The sequence below is a fragment of the Polypterus senegalus genome, chromosome 12, assembly GCF_016835505.1.
Source record: "Polypterus senegalus isolate Bchr_013 chromosome 12, ASM1683550v1, whole genome shotgun sequence".
NCBI classification, from domain to species: Eukaryota; Metazoa; Chordata; class Cladistia; order Polypteriformes; family Polypteridae; genus Polypterus; species Polypterus senegalus.
The window spans coordinates 159,505,075-159,522,351 of NC_053165.1; the positions used below are offsets into that span (position 1 = coordinate 159,505,075).

Consider the following 17,277-nt stretch of genomic DNA (forward strand, 5'->3'; position numbering starts at 1 on the left):
GCACTTGTTATATACAGTATATAAATTGCACTGGTTGACTTAAGGTCTATATTGCACATTGGGAGAATGATATGGAGCAGTTTTATTCTGTGTTCAGGGCCATGATTGCTTTTGGTTGTTTTTATGGCGGTTTGTCCCAGTTTTCATTGCTCTGTATCTCTTGCCCGATGGCAAAAGCTGGAAGAGGCAATGACCGGGATGTGATGAATCCTGTGAAATGTCTATTGCTTTTTTGCAGCATCAGGAGGTGTACATTTGTTCCAGAGTTGGGAGGGTACGACCAATTGTTCTCTCCTCTGTCCTGACGACCCTGTGAAGCGCTTTTATTTCTGAGGAAGTGCAGCTGCTGTACCACACACACAGTCCGTACATAAGCACACTCTTGATTGAACAGTGATAAAAGGCAAGGAGCAGATTTTTGGGGAGATGGTTCTTTCTGAGGATTCTCAGAAACTACAGCCTCTGCTGTGCCTTCTTTAGCAGCTCCAGGTCAGGTCATCATATTTTCAGATATTGTATGATGGACAACCAATTTCACTCCAACCAGCGGCTTAATGAGCTGCCGATTCTTGTCGTTAATTAAACTCGCCCTTTAATTCCGTGGCTTGTTGCTGCTCTCGTGGTGCATTAGCAGACATTTCTAAAATTGTTGATTTTCTCTTTTCATTGTTGAAATGTTTTGTGGACCTGAGCAGATCAACATTCCTGAGACCTTCTTCTTTCTTTATTTTCAGATATTGTATGATGGACACAGTTTGCTGGTCATGTTTTGGCTCATTTTGTATCTCATTATTGTTTGACTGCTAATTAAGGAAAATGAAACAATTAAGGGGTCTGAGTCTTCAGGAACAAGTCAAGTAAAATTAATTCAAAAGAAGTTAATTAGCAGCCAAAACAAGAAAAGGGTTAGAATGAAGACCTGCAGCCACGGTGGTCCTCCAGGACCAGAGTTGGCGACCCCTGCTCTCTCTCATTCTTCTGCATGAATCAAGACAAAGAAATGGGCAGTGGATATGTAATGGCAAGTGGTGGCGACTTCCTGTGCAGTGAGAAAACACAGTAAGGTGCACGATGAGGGGTTTAGGTGTCTTTGTGTGGAAAATATTGCGCATTTTCAAAAACACACTAAGCGCTCCCCCCTACAGTAATGTGAACGAGTGTACTGATAGCAAGCAAACAGTCTGAGTTTTTTTTTTGTAGGAAAACTGGGAGACAAGGCCTTGTCAGTGTCAGAAAAGGTTCAGAACAGTAAGATCCACCACTGAATGTCAACGCTAAAATAAGAAGCAAAATCCAAGTAAAAAACCACAGAGTTAAAATCAAAAAGAGACTAAGTAGAGAGAATAATTCACCATAAAGTCAAGTGTCAGAAGAATTTTTGGAATGCAAAAACCCAGATAGGGAAAATTATTTCGTGGGGGTCCTTTTTAGAGGTGGAGTGATGGCTTTGAGGCTAGGGATTTGCTCCCGCAATTGGAAGGTTGTCGGTTCAGATCCCATAAAATGCTAGAAGTGACTCTATTACATTGGGCCCATGAGCAAGACCCTTAACCTGCAATTGTCCTAGGTATGACTTTAATCTGTTTCCAGATCCACCACCTTGCAAGGAAAACCTGGGGGTTGGTGGCAGGATTGGAACTCCAGGATTGGCACAATGACACGGCTGCACTTGAATCTCAATCCGGGTGGTTTGTTGTGTGGTGGGTGTGGCAACGTGCTGTAATCACCGCATGCTCCCAAACTCTCTGTCTCGTTACACTGTTAATGCAGGTTGTGACATCTGAGGGAACACCCTTAGCAACACCAGATCTGCCCTAACGATGGGAAAACAAAAGAGTTATGACAAAGTGAACGTATGTGCTTTGCTTGACCTCTTGAATCCTGTGGCTCATGCGATTACCTAATGTTGTGACTGTGCGTGTTGAACTTGTGCACCTTGAAAAGTTGCCCAGAATGATTGTGTGAAGAGTTGACTTTAATTCAAGAAATCATTCATCATTAAGACTTTTCATCAGAGGTGTCTGCTGTAAGTGTGTCACGTGATGGCCGAAGTTTAGCATTCACTCTAATGACAATTGATCCATCAGAACACAATACTAGGTACGGTAGATGCATACAGCAGCAGAAACATAGCAAACAAGGATACAGACTCAGAGGACAAATAATACGGCCAATCAATCAATCAATTGATAAGTAAAAAAATAAACTTAGAGAGATAGATAGATAGATACTTTATTAATCCCAAGGGGAAATTCACATTCTTCAGCAGCAGCATACTGATAAAAAACAATATTAAATTAAAGAGTGATAGCAATTCAGGTAGAACAGACAATAACTTTGTATAATGTTAACGTTTACGCAAAGGGTGGAACTGAAGAGTGGCATAGTGTGTCAGTCTGTCAGTGGAGCAGGACGGTGACAGCAGTCTGTCGCTGAAGCTGCTCCTCTGTCTGGAGATGATCCTGTTTAAGCACTGAATTAGATAATAGCAGTGGGCAGAAAAGACCCCCAGAGGTGATTCTTGGCACACCGTGGTAAAATGAGCCTGTGGCTAAATATGCTTCAAAAGAGGGTATGTTTCATGATGACATCCAATTTTGCCATTATTGTCATTTCCACAATAGCTTCCAGTGTGTCCTGAGGAGTAAAAATGACCGCTTTTAAATCATAGCGTATCTCACGTTGTGTGTGTGTGTCACTGAAATAAGTGATTGAAGAAATAATAACATAGATACATAAAGACCTAAGAACAGATTTGATGGCACATTTAATTACCCCCACATATAAGTTGGGGTTTGATTTTACCGTATAATTTCCGGTATTTTATAATGATGGTCATTTAAGTCGAATGTAGAAAACTCACGCTATTGGTCCAAGAGATTACGATATGCTAACGCCCACCTGAGAGAGTAACCACGGAGCACACGGCCTTTTCTTTTCTCTGTATTGTGCCTACGTGAACACATGGTAAGACCTAAACTGTTCCGAAGCGATGTCTGCACTGTTTTGTGTTTTTTGTATCTCACACCCTCATACACCTTTATCGTTAGAGCATCTTCATCTACGATGGAGCGTTTTATTAGAAGAAAATATGACGCTGGTTTTAAATTAAAAGTCATTGAAGTGGCGAAAGAAATTGGTAACTGCGCTGCTGCAACAAAATTCGATGCGTCTGAGAAACTGATGCCAAATTGGAAGAAGCAACTTAGTTTCGTATTTTTGAACGGGCATATAAGTCGGGGTCTGATTATATGATCGATTTTTCGGGTTTCAATACCCAACCTATTATGTGGGTATATACAGTATTTATCATATTTAATTTTGTTAATTACACCGCTCCCTTCACTAGGAAAAGGGGTTTTAGAAACTTTGAACGGATTGTTTATCTACTGTCACATTTCAACAACAACAACAACATTTGTTTATATAGCACATTTTAATACAAATGATGTCACTCAAAGTGCTTTACATAATGAAGAAAGAGAAAAAAGACAAAATAAATAAGAAAATAGAATTAGGGAACACTAATTGACATAGAATAAAAGTAAGGCCCAATGGCCAGGGAGGACACAAAAAACAAAAAAAAAACTCCAGACGGGTGAAGAAAAAATAAAATCTGCAGGGGTTCCTAGGCCACGAGACCACCCAACTCCCTCTAGATGTTCTACCTAACATAAATGAACTCACAATCAGTCATCATTGTATTCAGGGTTCACAGGGAAGAACTTGATGATGACAGTCATGTGGACTTCTGGCCTTTAATCCAACAATGTAGGGACATCGTGGTGCTTTGATCAGGTGGTGGTGGCGCAGATCGCATTTCACAGTTGTTTTATTTATTTATTTTGTTCCAAATATTTCTCCATAATTTAGGCTCTGTTTCTAACTACATGCGATTGTAAAGTGCCATTAAAAAGCGTGTATTTAATGTAGTCTAATAACGCATGTAATTGTATTCCATTATCGCTGCTGTTTCTGAATAGGACTCGCTGTTACAAAAAAATATTTAATAGAGAAAAATGTAGCAAATGACTGATTAAAATGTTCCAACTTTCAAAACAATTAAGTCCCTGACCGCACCTGAATGTTACATACACCATGTCAACATTTTCTAGCTTGTTTCCTCTACTATTCTTCATTCACAAATAGCTATTTTTTTTGCCATATTTACATTTATCTCCTTTCTTCTAATTGCTAGATGACGTTTGTTTCCGCATGTTTTCTTTAGGTTTACCCTTGTCATTGTTATTTTCTGTATTCATCTCTTCCATTTACTTAATATCCACTACATTTAACCCCTGCCTTTTTGAACATCTGCTCTTAATTCTGGTCCTACACATTTCCCAAGAGATGCATGAAGTGGCAGACATAGCTGTCGCCTTTTGCTTTCCTTCATTTTCCCATCGATGGGCCGGCTTATACTTTACACTCAGAACGTGTATGCACACGCATCATGGCTGCCATGCGTTCCCAGCATTCATTTGATGTGTCCTCTGAGGACGTCCTCAGAAATTAACGCGACTCGTGCGCGAGTTGCAGTACCAGCAAAAAGTCAGGGGCGCAGTTTGATTAAGCTGGAACTTGATGTCAGAATCTCTGTTTACTATCTACAGGGTGGTCCAGATCTGATTATGTAATTTTCATTACACTATAACTTAAGTTTATTACTCCGAGCAAAGGTGGGTAGTAACAAGTTACATTTACTCCGTTACATTTTACATCAGTAACTTTTTAAAAAAATTGTACTTCTAAGAGTAGTTTTACTGCACCATACTTTTTACTTTTACTTGAGTACATTTGTGAAGAAGAAACGCTACTCTTCCTCCACTACATTGGGCAACACCCGACTCGTTACTTTTTTCCACTTATACATTAAACTATATTTTTGCAAGAGAGAAGTTGCCATTGGATCTACTGCAGGACTGTTTCACCAATCAGACATAGCCATGCAGTCACATGACCACACACAAACTTCCTGTGTCTTGCAGCCTGTGAGAGACTTTTTAGTCATGTGGGGCTCCTGTTCACTGCTAAATGGTCACAGCTTCACTGCAAGAACCAGATTGTCTTTCCCAAGCCTGCCTTTTAACCTCATGTCTTTTCTTTGATTCCTCCATCTTTTTTGTGTTGACCCATATATATACACTCCCATCTCCGTGGGCCTTAATCACACGCCACAGGAAGCCAATAAATCAATTGAGGATGATCGGACCAGCACGTGCAGGTGCAACTCGCTCCAACTACCTCATTAACTCCCCGCGGTTGTGCAATTGCACCCATGGAGAGTGACACGGCTTCATGAATTTGAAACTGGCCTTTTTGAAGCCGCGGACCGCTTAAGTGTACAGGATATCTCGTCACTGTAAGTAGTTTGCACTTTTCAAACATACATGTTACCTACTGTGGGTATCGGCTTCAAAAGCTTTGTTGTGAAAAACTAAGATTTGGATCTTTGTGTTATTTGTGCATTTTTATTTTGACTCATTTTTATATTTTGTTAGATAGATAGATAGACAGATACTTTATTAATCCCAAGGGGGAAATTCATTATTGGGAAATAGCAGAATTTGCACATTATTTTATATTTTTGTCTGTCTTATTACAATGTTTCTAAAAAATAAATCATTTCTTATGTTCAAACAGTTACTCAGTACTTGAGTAGTCTTTTCAACAAGTACTTTTTTACTCTTACTTGAGTAAGTTTTTGGTGGACTACTTTTTACTTCTACTTGAGTAATATTATTTTGAAGTAACGCCACTCTTACGTGAGTACAATTTTTGGCTACTCTACCCACCTCTGACTCCAAGCCTGTATCCAATTGAACGGAGGACAGGTGGGACATTACATGGAAAATCAGTGAATTGGTTCAATGTAAGTCCATTTCCGTTTATTACAAGATATTTCAAACAATTCTTTTGTCTTGTATTGTTTTCCTGCATTGCATTAAAAGTTGCATAATTAGATCTGGACCACCCTATATATGTAACAGAAAGCCGCTTTGCTGATCATACAGGATCGATGCGCCTGCTTCGATGTTTGTTTGATGAATGGTTCAATGTGGTGAAGCAAAATGTCGACATACAAATGCATTTGTGGTGCTTTTATCTATACATATAAAAGGCAAAGCCCTCACTGACTCCTCACTAATTCTCCCACTTTCCATACAGGTGGGAAACTGAAATTTCGTGTGCTCATTCCTTACAGTGTACTTACAAAAGTTAGGTATGTTTCATGTCCTATTGCAACACCCAAGGGTGGTAAACCGGGTGTACCCCCAAAACTGTATATATGGATAGGGGAAATCCTTCCTCACTATTTCTGGGACTTCCAATATATGTAGGAAGCCCATATTTTCCATGCTCATCTTTTATACTGTACTTACAAACATTAAGTATGTTTCATTTCGCGCCATGCCCGGTAACGAACATTCAAAAATAACGTCTTCTTTTTGGCCACTCTCACCATTATGCCGTAAGGAACTTTTGGAAATGACCTCTCCTTTTGGCGGTTTCATCCCTTATTTCCATTAACAGATTATTTATTTCACGGCAGAGACGCACAAGGGCCGCCCCAATCCCCTTTCCATTTTCCACACTTCCGCTGTCCCCGCACTTACCACGTGGTTGGCTCCCTGCCTATATACATTGACGACATCCTGTGCTCATGTGCCTCCGCACTCGCTTTCTTACTTTCCTCAGCTGTTCGTCGTGCTCACTGCTCCCTTCTTCTTTACTCCACCGCTTCAAGCCTGTTATTATTGGCCTTGCTTCACGTCTTCCTGTTGGTAAGCCCAGCCTTTTCATTACAATCATCAAAATAACTCTCAATACTAAAATAAGCCTACGACAATTACATTGACAATCATGTTACGTTATTTTTAAAATGTTTCCTTTTAATCATAACTGCTTTAACACACTACTTCTCCACTGCAAAGTGCATGTATTTTGCTAGTATTTTATATTCCCCAACATAATACAATACAATACAATACAGTTCATTTTTGTATAGCCCAAAATCACACAGGAAGTGCCGCAATGGGCTTTAACAGGCCCTGCCTCTTGACAGCCCCCCAGCCTTGACTGTCTGAGAAGACAAGGAAAAACTCCCAAAAAACCTTGTAGGGAAAATGGAAGAAACCTGGGAAAGGCAGTTCAAAGAGAGACCCCTTTCCAGGTAGGTTGGCTGCAGTGGGTGTCAAAAAGGGGTCAATACAATACAATACACAGAACAGAACAATTCCTTAATACAGCATAATAATAAAATTTTAGAAGTACGGTTTAACAGTAGATGATATGACATAATTAGGTTTGGATATTTTTAGAGTCCTGAGACCTCATCCATCTAGCTGCCTCCCCATTTGGCCATGCCACGGCTGAAACGTTGCTCATGAAAGGACCCTCTTTCCCATGATTCCTGTGATCCTCCATCAGGGATGACTTTACCATAGGCAGGCAAACAACTTGGCAGGTGGGCGTGGCACCAATGCCACATTTGGGTACCGAGAAAGAAACAGAATAGGTGAGGGTTAGTATTCAAATATAATTATCATGTTACTTATGTTTAGTGCTAATGACTAACAACAGAGATGCAGTATGTACAGTTAATCAGCAGCTCTAGTCAGGATATGCTAAACTGAAGTAGTGAGTCTTCAGCCGGGATTTAAAGGCTGAGACTGAAGGGGCATCTCTTATGGAAGCAGGAAGACCATTCCACAGTTTAGGGGCCCTGTAACTAAAAGCTCGACCTCCCACTGTTATTTTATTAATCCTTGGAATCCTAAGCAGACCGGCATCTTGAGATCTTAATGTGCTCAGGTTTGTAAGTCATGATAAGTTCAGACAAGTAAGCGGACCTTGGCCATTTAATGCTTTATATGTTAAAAGGAGGATTTTGAAATCTGCCCTAAACTTAACTGGGAGCCAGTGTAAAGATTTAAGAACTGGGTTATGTGTTCATATTTTCTTGTTCTTGTAATAATTCTTGCAGCCATTTTGGATTAACTGGAGGCTGTATAGAGAACAGTTTGAACAGCCAGTGAACACCGCATTGCAGTAGTCAATCCTACTAGAGATAAATGCATGAATTAATTTCTCACAATCCTGTTTATTTAGAAAGCCTTAATTTCCTAACATTTTTAAGATGGAAAAACATGTTTTGGACGACTTTGTAATATGTGCTTTAAATGACATGCTAGAGTCAAAGATAACTCCTAGATTGCGGCTGATTCAGTAAAATTAATTGGGATTCCAACTGAGTTAAATGACGACAAAATATTGCTGTGATCAGCGTCATTCCCTCCAACAATTAACATCTCTGTTTTATCTGTATTTAAAGACAAGTAGTTCTCATTCATCCATTCCTTTAATTCACTAACACAACTAATTAAAGACAACATCGGAGAAACTTCATTTGATTTAAATGAAAGGTATAACTGGGTGTCATCTGCATACGAGTGAAAATTAACATTATGTTTCCTAATGAGAGATCCCAGTGGAAGCATGTAAAGTGAAAACAGTAAAGGTCCCAGTACTGAGCCCTGCGGGACACCATATTGAACTTCTGTGTATAATGATGGAGTACTGTCAGCACATTTCTGTACATACTGGAATCGATTTGATAAATAAGAACTGAACCAAGCGAGCACGGGCCTGTAAGCCCAACATCGCTTTCTAGCCTGTGCAGTAAAATAGAATGGTCAATGGTGTCAAATGCTGCACTTAAGTCCAACAACATAATTACAGTGGAGTTTCCTTCATCAGAGGATATCAGAATGTCATTTACAACCCGTGTTAGTGTCGTTTCTGTACTATGACCAGTGCGAAAGCCAGACTGGAATTTCTCAAATAAATTGTAATGCGTAAGGTGTGACTGAAGCTGACTGGCGACTACTTTTCTAGTATTTTAGAGAGAAATGGTAAATTTGAAATAGGCCTATAGTTATTTAGTATGTGTGGGTCTAGGTCTGACTTTTTAAGTAAAGGTTTAATGACTGACACTTTTAGTGCATCAGGTACTGTGCCATGCAGTTAATAGGGCTGCAAGAACATCCATTGCACTTTTTACTAGTTTTGTTGGCACCGGATCTAGGGAACAAGTAGTGGGCTTCATTTTAGTAATTAAAGTTAAGACTTCCTGTGAGTTACAGGATTAAAATTATTAAAGTGCTGAATGCAATGTAATGCAGGGTCTGCTAAGCTAGTATTTGGTTTGTACTGTGATGCTGAGATCTGGGATCTTATATTTTTAATTTTCTCATTGAAGAAGTTCATAAAGTCTGTACTGCTAATATCTGTTGGTATTTTGCACTGTTGATCTGAATTCCCATTTGTTAATTTAGCCACTGCTCTAAAAAGTACCCTAGGATTTTTATTATTGCTATCTATTAATGTAGAATAGTATTCTGAGCGAGCTTTAAAGAGGGCTTTTTATATTTTTAACACTCTCTGTCCATGCAATTTGAAAGACATGTAGCTTTGTTGTTCTCCATCTGCGCTCCAGTTTTCGACACTCTAATTTAAGAGCTCGAGTATTTTCATTAAACCAGGGAGAGTTTCTATGTGCTTTGATCACTTTTGTTTTTAGGGGAGCCACTGTGTCCAGAGCATCTCTCAAGGTCACATTATAATGTGATATTAGCTGATCTAAATTGTTTTCCACGTTTACATTTGATGTTAACTGATCTAAATGGTTTTCCACAATTACACTCGACTTACTCAAGGTATCTATAAATTTTGAAGCAGAATTACAATCTAGATGTCGCACTGTCTTTGTTTTAATCTGTGAGTGCTGGCATGGGCAGAACTAAATCAAATGTAATTAAGAAGTGATCGGAAATAACTACATTTAATGGAGTAATATTTAAATTTTGAATTTCAACTTTGTAAGTTATAATTAAATCTAATGTATGGTTATGATTATGAGTTGGACCTTTGACAATCTGACAAAATCCTACTGAATTTAACAAATAAGTAAAACATTTGCTAAAAGTGTCAGTTTCCACATCAATGTGTACATTAAAATCCCCATCAGAACTACGTGATCATAATTTATAGCCAAATCAGACAGAAGGTTGCTAAATTCAGTCATGAACAATGAATATGGCCCTGGTGGTCTGTAGACTAGCACTATAATTGTGTTGGAATCTGTTTTAATATTTAAAATGAATGCCTCAAAGGATGTAAAGTTGCCTAAATTTTTAGGAGTGATTTGCATTTTGTTACAATGAATTATTCCAAGGCCTCCTCCTCGACCAGAATCTCTAGACTTATGAAGGAACGAGTATCCATCTGGTGACGCCTCAGCTAGGGGACAGTGTCACATTTACTAAGCCAGGTTTCAGTAAGAAGACACAGATCAGATTTTGTACTTAATATATATCATTTACCAAAACAGCTTTAGTGCCAAGAGAGCGAATGTTCAATAAACAGCATTTAAAACTGCATGGTTCTTTCTGAACTGCTGATATATTTTTGTTTTAATTTGAATTAAATTTCTATTACAGATGCCCCTGGTGGAGTGTCTGGTTTTATCCCTTGGTCTAATTATACACCTTATTTTTGGTTATCAATTAATTTATGGTTTGTATCAAGACTAAATTTACTGGATGCCCCACAACAGGGATTATGGGTAACAGCTTCAGGAAAATAACAGGTGGGATAAACAACAGCCTGTGATTTAAGATCACATGACTGCGGCCTGGATGGTGCTCTAATCAGTCAACCAGGCAGTTTTGCTGCCATATTTTGGGATAATACATAAGATCCCTCCAGTTAGGATGAAGACCATCTCTTCTGAAAAATCCAGGCCTTTCCCAAAAATCATCCCAATTGTTCACAAACGCTATGCTTTTATTTGCACACCAGGTTTCTAGCCAGCAGTGAAAGGAATGCAATCTGCTATAAATCACATCCCTCTATATAATCTTGGTAAGGGACCAGATACAATTAAATTCGACATTTTGTTTTAGCTTTGGTGCATAGAGAGATGAAGTTCCGCTTTAATACCTCAGATTGCTGTAAATAAATATCATTAGTGCCGACATGCAGCAATAAGGTAGATACTTCATCGCAACACGGTCCAATGCGCCTTTATGCCAGAAATCTTGGCCCCTGCAAGGCACTTAACATTAACTGCTGGTTTAACATAGTTTGGAATTCTAACATTCCGCACTATGGAATCGCCAATTATGAGCACTTTATTATTCTCAGTTTCACACAGGCTGCGGAGAGCTGAGAACCTGTTCTGGGTCCAATTGGTGACCTGGGTGCTGGGGACTAAATTTTGGATTCTTAGACCCCGTCTTACTGTTACCCACTCGCCCTGTGGCTGAATTGGTGCTGCTGATTTCGCCGCACTGACTACAGTGGGACCTGGAGAGACTGAAGCCGAATCAGAAGTAGCCGAACTATCTAAACAAACCCAGTCGATCCAATTTTCGGTTTGCCTAATCGCTATCAGATTCCTAACGCGGTCCTCCAATTCGCGTATTTTCCCGACCAACTCTAAATTAACTAAACATTTTTGGCAGGTGAAGCTATCTGCACTGTCGGCCGGAAAACCTGAGCTGTACATACTGCAGGACACACAACATATAAACGTGCCCTCGATGGGCAGAGAGCAGATAGAACTTACATTAAGTGTTGAAGTCATCTTTGCTGTTTTTATAGGTGCTTCGGCGCTTTCCGTGTTCAGCTGAATCACCGTCTCTTTATGTTTCCACCACCCGCTGAGCGATTGACTTTAATTTCTCACTGCCGGTTATTTTTACTGGTCAGCTGCCGGTTTTACCTCAGGTGAACTTGCTCGGGTGTTTGCGAAGGGCTACGTGCCTGTGGGAGACGCCGCCGATCTCTGCTTCCGCTCGCTGATCCGCTCTCTGCTTCCGCTCGCTAATAAGACACAATACATTTTAAAAGTCTCACATACTATCTTCTGTGCCGTCATTTTTTTTTTTTTTGCACCTTTACAGCAGCATCAGAACGTATGCATTTGAGCCACAGAGAAAAAAAAAGTTAGAGACACAGTCAAAAGGTGCATTTTGTGATTAAAGTGGAACTTTTGGCTTAAATCTTGAAATGTCCACTTTAATCTTGTAGTTTATTTTATCATCGAAGTACACCATCGTAAACGTCATCTTAAAACCGACCCAATTGTTAATCACTATGAGCTTCTGGGGCTTTCTCCTGAACTGACAGCAGCGGCAAGCAGCATTCACCACAGAGAACACATTAAATTTATGATATTCCAGCTCTCTGCAGATGTGAGATTTGTACTTGTTACCACTTTCATGATGAAAATGCATTAAATTGTGTGAATTACATTTTACAGATAAATGGTTAACTTCATTTAACTAATGAATACTAATTACACATGTGGTGGGGTCACAGTGGCAGAGCGGTAGCGCTGCTGTCTCACAGGGGGTCACATCCCTGGTGTTCCCTGCCTGGAGTTTTCATGTTTTCCTGGTGAGTTTCCACAGTGTGCTCCAGTCCCTTTTCAAAAATATGCAGGTTGGGGGATTTGATGATGCTAAAATGACGGTAGTGTATGTGAGAGCTTGTATTCACCTTACAATGTGCTGATGCCCCATCCAGGGATTGTTTCAGCCTCGTTCCCAATGATAGCTGGAATGGGCGCATCCTTGGATTTAATGAACGTAATCATTAAGCAGCCATCCTTTTCAGAAATATTGTGGCAAGGTGTCCAGGACCTTAATGGGTGTTTCAGGCAATTCACAACACAGTGAAGCCGAACCTGTTCTCACCGTGATATTTCGCACTGCCCGGTGGAATCTTCCAGATTTACGTAAAGTACGTGTTCAACTATAAACAGTGCAAAGCTTGTGTAGCAGTAGCATCCGCTGGAGGACCTGAAGTATAATGACAGAGCCACAACTGAGACATCCAGTGTGCGGAAAGACGAGCCGAATGACAGTACGACCTGAAAGTCCAAACGTCTCCTATTTTCCAGGGCAGTTACCAACTTTAATGTCCTGAATAATTAAAAAAAAATCCTAATTTGCCCCATGTTTGAAACAGGACTCGTTTCCCAGTTCATCCACAGAAGGCATGCAAGTCGTTGTATGAAGAGCACTTTGGAGCGGACATCCTTCATTGTATTAAAAAAATCACCAATCATATCAATTCTCTGTCCGACCAATCAGATGTTGTATTTTTTGGCGCGAAGCTAACGAACTAGGCACTGCGCAAGCGCCTAATTGTGGCGGGTAGTTTGGACGGAGACAACTTGCTTTAGCCACGCGTCTATGCCATCAAGTGACTTCGGGTGTCTGTTCGTTTAACCAAGATCTTCAGATATAATGTAGAGTTCAGAACATGATGTATTTGATTCCGAGAACAACAGACTAACATACCGAACATGTGGAGACATATGTTCAACTTTACGTGGAAGACAAAGAGATACCACTCAGCATATCAACACGAAAAAAATAATCGTAAAGACGCAGTAAAGGAGTTAAGTGTAGCCAGGTAGGCAAAGATTTGAATCGGACGCTTTTTGCGCAAGCGTTGGGCTGTTCGCGTTATCATTCAGTAGCATAAATGAAAGAATGATTTCTAAGGTTGTGTATGGCTTTCTAATTCAACTGAGTTATCGCATGAACAAGCTGTTTCAAAAAGTGCTGTTTAAGTATGCAAGCAGAAACGTGCCTCACTAAAGAAGTGGCTTTGAAGGCCGTGTTTTTATTTGGGTTTGTTCTTTAGAGTTGTTATTTTTTTTAGCGGTGTAAATGTATTTGTATACAGCATTGTAAAACCGCTATACCCCCAGTCCCTGCTCCCAAATAACATCCCCGCTTCCAGAAACGGATCGTCCTTTATTGATTCAGAGAGAGTTCAGGTCGCGCTATTACTAGATGAAGATGAAGCTCCCACATGCCGCGTTGACGTGTTTTCTTATGATTTCCCTTTTGTCGCTTTTATTTCGTACGTTTGTCTCTCTTTGTCTCTTACCGTATTCTCTGCCTTTTCAGTTTCTGGTATTAATTCTGCCAATGTTGTGCATGAACTAGTTCAAAAGAGCGCGTTCATTGAACAAGCTCATTTTTCTAAGAACGGTGAACTTAACGTAACGTATTTACAAGTAAAGAACTTGTATGTGATATTCTGGATCTGGTTAGGTCCAGATCAAACGTTTTGCCTTACCCTGTAATACGGTATTCGGATAAGCACAAATAGTTGATTTTTTACGAATATTTATTTTGTACTGCTGGGTCTGCCTACTTGTGCTTAAGCTACACCCCCGATGACGCGAGCACGCCGTGAATCTCCGCTTTCGCTTTTAGGAAAACGTTGCACTTCGCGAGGCCACTTTATATTTTTATTGGACATGCAATATGTGACGCGAATTTTGACCGGCAGCGTAATCGGTTAGTTCACCTACCCGCTGATTCCTCAGTCACCATTTGTGTCACACGGTTGGAAATACAGCGGTAATTTATATGGATAATTGCCAACTGTTACATTTGTTCTTTGACCGGGAGGATATTAGCATATATGGTTATACTTGTTTGTTGCTGGGTATAACTCAAAGTGTTTTTAAATAAAAAAAAGTCTTTATAATTATTGTATTTTATTCAAGAACACTGTAATAGCCTAATATAAGGCATGCAAAATTGAAAAAAAGTAAACTCACGGGTCATTTATTCTCACTCCTTACAAAATACAAAATAAACTGAACATGAACTAGTTCAAAATTGAAATGGTGAATTATGAACGTGAATGTATTCTTTTTAATCTGTGTGAACTGAACTTTGAGCGAGTTCTTGTGAGGTGTGAACTTGCACAACACTAAACTCTGGTCCTACACATTTTCTGTTACCGAAGAAGCATAGACTGTCCGGCATATCTGTCACCTTTTGTACAGTGTAATGTGCCAAGCTAGCGGAAGACGAGCCGAGTGACAGTCTGCCAGCCCACCACAGCGCAATCGGGATTTGCACACCAGTGGTCTGCTTTCAGAGCAGTTGGCTGACTCGATTTCAGTTGTTTTCCCCAGACGCCCCCAACCCGCCCCTATTAAAATTTACCGATCAGTTTTGGGCAGAATCGATGAACTGTCTTTGTGTGAGGATTCAGGGGGGCGCTTCAGGAGTGGGGGAGGTGAAGCGCTACTGTGCCCAAAGAGGTCACGGTGGGCGGACGCTCTGCTTGTCAAAGCTTTTGAACTCTGACCTCATCGTCATTCTTTCTAAATTTTGTTAAATAAATCGTTAAAAAAAAAGACAGGATTCCGGGTGCCCAGCTGCAGCTGCTGTGATTTTATAAGGGGTCTTTTCACTTTTGGGCAATTATGTTCAGCGTATTACTCCCTCCTCCGTCCCAAAAAGGGACTACAGGAAAGAAAAGCACATTGGTTACTGCTGCATCCTTACAGTTCCTTTGACTTGGGTTTATTCCCTGTATGTGTAGAGTTTGACAGCATTTCCAGTGTCCATGTGAGTCTTAATTCTACTCACATGGCAGGCTGATTGGCAAGAAGTGTGCAGTGTGATGAACTGGCATCATGTCCAGGGATGGTTTGCCTTAACATGATGACAGTATTCAAAGTGTTTACCGGACGCTAGTCCATTGCCTTTTCTTTATAAGCTACTAGCAGCTGGTATCCCGGGCACCAACTAAATTTTGAAATTAAACCTAGCTTATGTACAAATCCGTACAAAGTTTAGTGTACATTAAGTTTAACAGTGTAGACAAACACACATGCACACACTATGTTTTATATATTAGGTAGTCTGTGATGGGCTGGCCTCTTTTCTAGGTGTTGTTCCTACCTTGTGCCTGGTGCTTGCTGGGATAGGCTCCAGCTGCCCCATGACCCTGATCAGGATAAGCAGGTTAAGAGCATGAATGTAGAGACATTAATGTATTGTGAATAATGGTCCAAAAAATGGACTGGCATCCCGTCCAGGGTTGGTTCCTCCCTTTAACCTAGTGCTGTTGGGATACTCTTGAAATGGAATGAGTGGTTTAGGGAATGTTATCTTATTTAATACTAGCTGTCCCCAGCGGCTCTGCCCATGTAGTAGTGAAACAGGACAAACTTAAAAAAAAAAAAAATGTAAAAAACCCCCGCAATTTTGGCCAAGCGGAAGGTAGGCAGCATTGGCACTGTATCTGATCATGTTCAGCTCTGACGGGAGAGCGTCCCCAACATGGGGAGAAAAGCACGTGGCCGTGATATCTCTGCGATTGAGCAGGTACCCTCTAAACACAAGTAGCTCTGATCTCTTTCACAAAAATGTCAAACATTACTCCTTAACAACTCTGTAGATGATAATGTCTGCTGAACAAACAGGTCTTGCTAGCTAAGTGGAGGCAAGGTACACTCCAACACGTGGCGAGAGGTAGACGAGGCTGAATGGAGGCTGGCACATGAGTGAGGAGGGCCCCTTCCCTTCTCCTGTAGCCCCTCTCTCGGATTCGCACAAAAAAATCGGTACCGCGAGCAAACTTTGATACTTAGCGTGATGAGAGAAGTCGCAAAATCAATCGGAATGTTCAAGCAAATTATGGAAAAAACCAAATCCTTTAAGTAGTTCTCTCGTGAAAAGCGGACAGACAGACAGACATACATTGGATTTTATATATATAAGATAATACCTTTCTGTAGTGACCACTATCCCAAGGATCTTTAAAGCATGGAAGTGTAGTACAAATTTTTACATGTAATGGACGCATCTTCAAGAGTTTGGTGGAAACCAGCATATAGAGAGAACATGCAGCTCCATATATAATCAGGCTAGCTTTTAAGAAATGGTCTTTGTAGCTCTGACACCACAGAAAATCCCTGACCATCTAACCAGCAAATTAATCACTTTTATTTTATTTGCTTTTAATTATTTGACTGACCCATTTATCCAAGGCAACTTACATCATGTGAGATACGATTGGCTCAGGTTACATTCCATCTATCCATTATCCAACCCGCTATATCCTAACCACAGGGTAACGGGGGTCTGCTGGAGCCAATCACAGCCAACACAGGGCGCAAGGCAGGAAACAAACCCCGGGCAGGACGCCAGCCCACCACAGTCAGGTTACATTTTATTTTGTTTTTCCAATTGGAGCAGAAGCAGGCGAACTGACTAACTGATGGTCTCACGGTGTTAGGAGTGGGATTTCAACCTGTAACCTAAGTGTTTGCGGTCCATAGCCTTATCCAGTATGCCAGATTGTCAGCCTTTTTTAATACTAGTAGGGGTACCCAGTGCTGCCCAGGGTGGGGGCATCAACTCATTTTTGGAACATAATCTAGCT

The 17,277-nt window shown here is 40.5% G+C and overlaps 1 protein-coding gene across 1 annotated transcript in view; it reads left to right on the top strand.

The window, feature by feature from the left end:
- The first annotated feature begins 12,800 nt into the window (after positions 1-12,800).
- Positions 12,801-17,277, top strand: part of LOC120540050 (voltage-dependent P/Q-type calcium channel subunit alpha-1A-like) — a 514,575-nt gene continuing 510,098 nt past the window's right edge. The window contains exon 1 of the mRNA XM_039770511.1: positions 12,801-13,488. Coding sequence (XP_039626445.1) covers positions 13,379-13,488 — 110 coding nt within the window. The 5' untranslated portion in view covers positions 12,801-13,378. The remainder of the gene's footprint in view (positions 13,489-17,277) is intronic.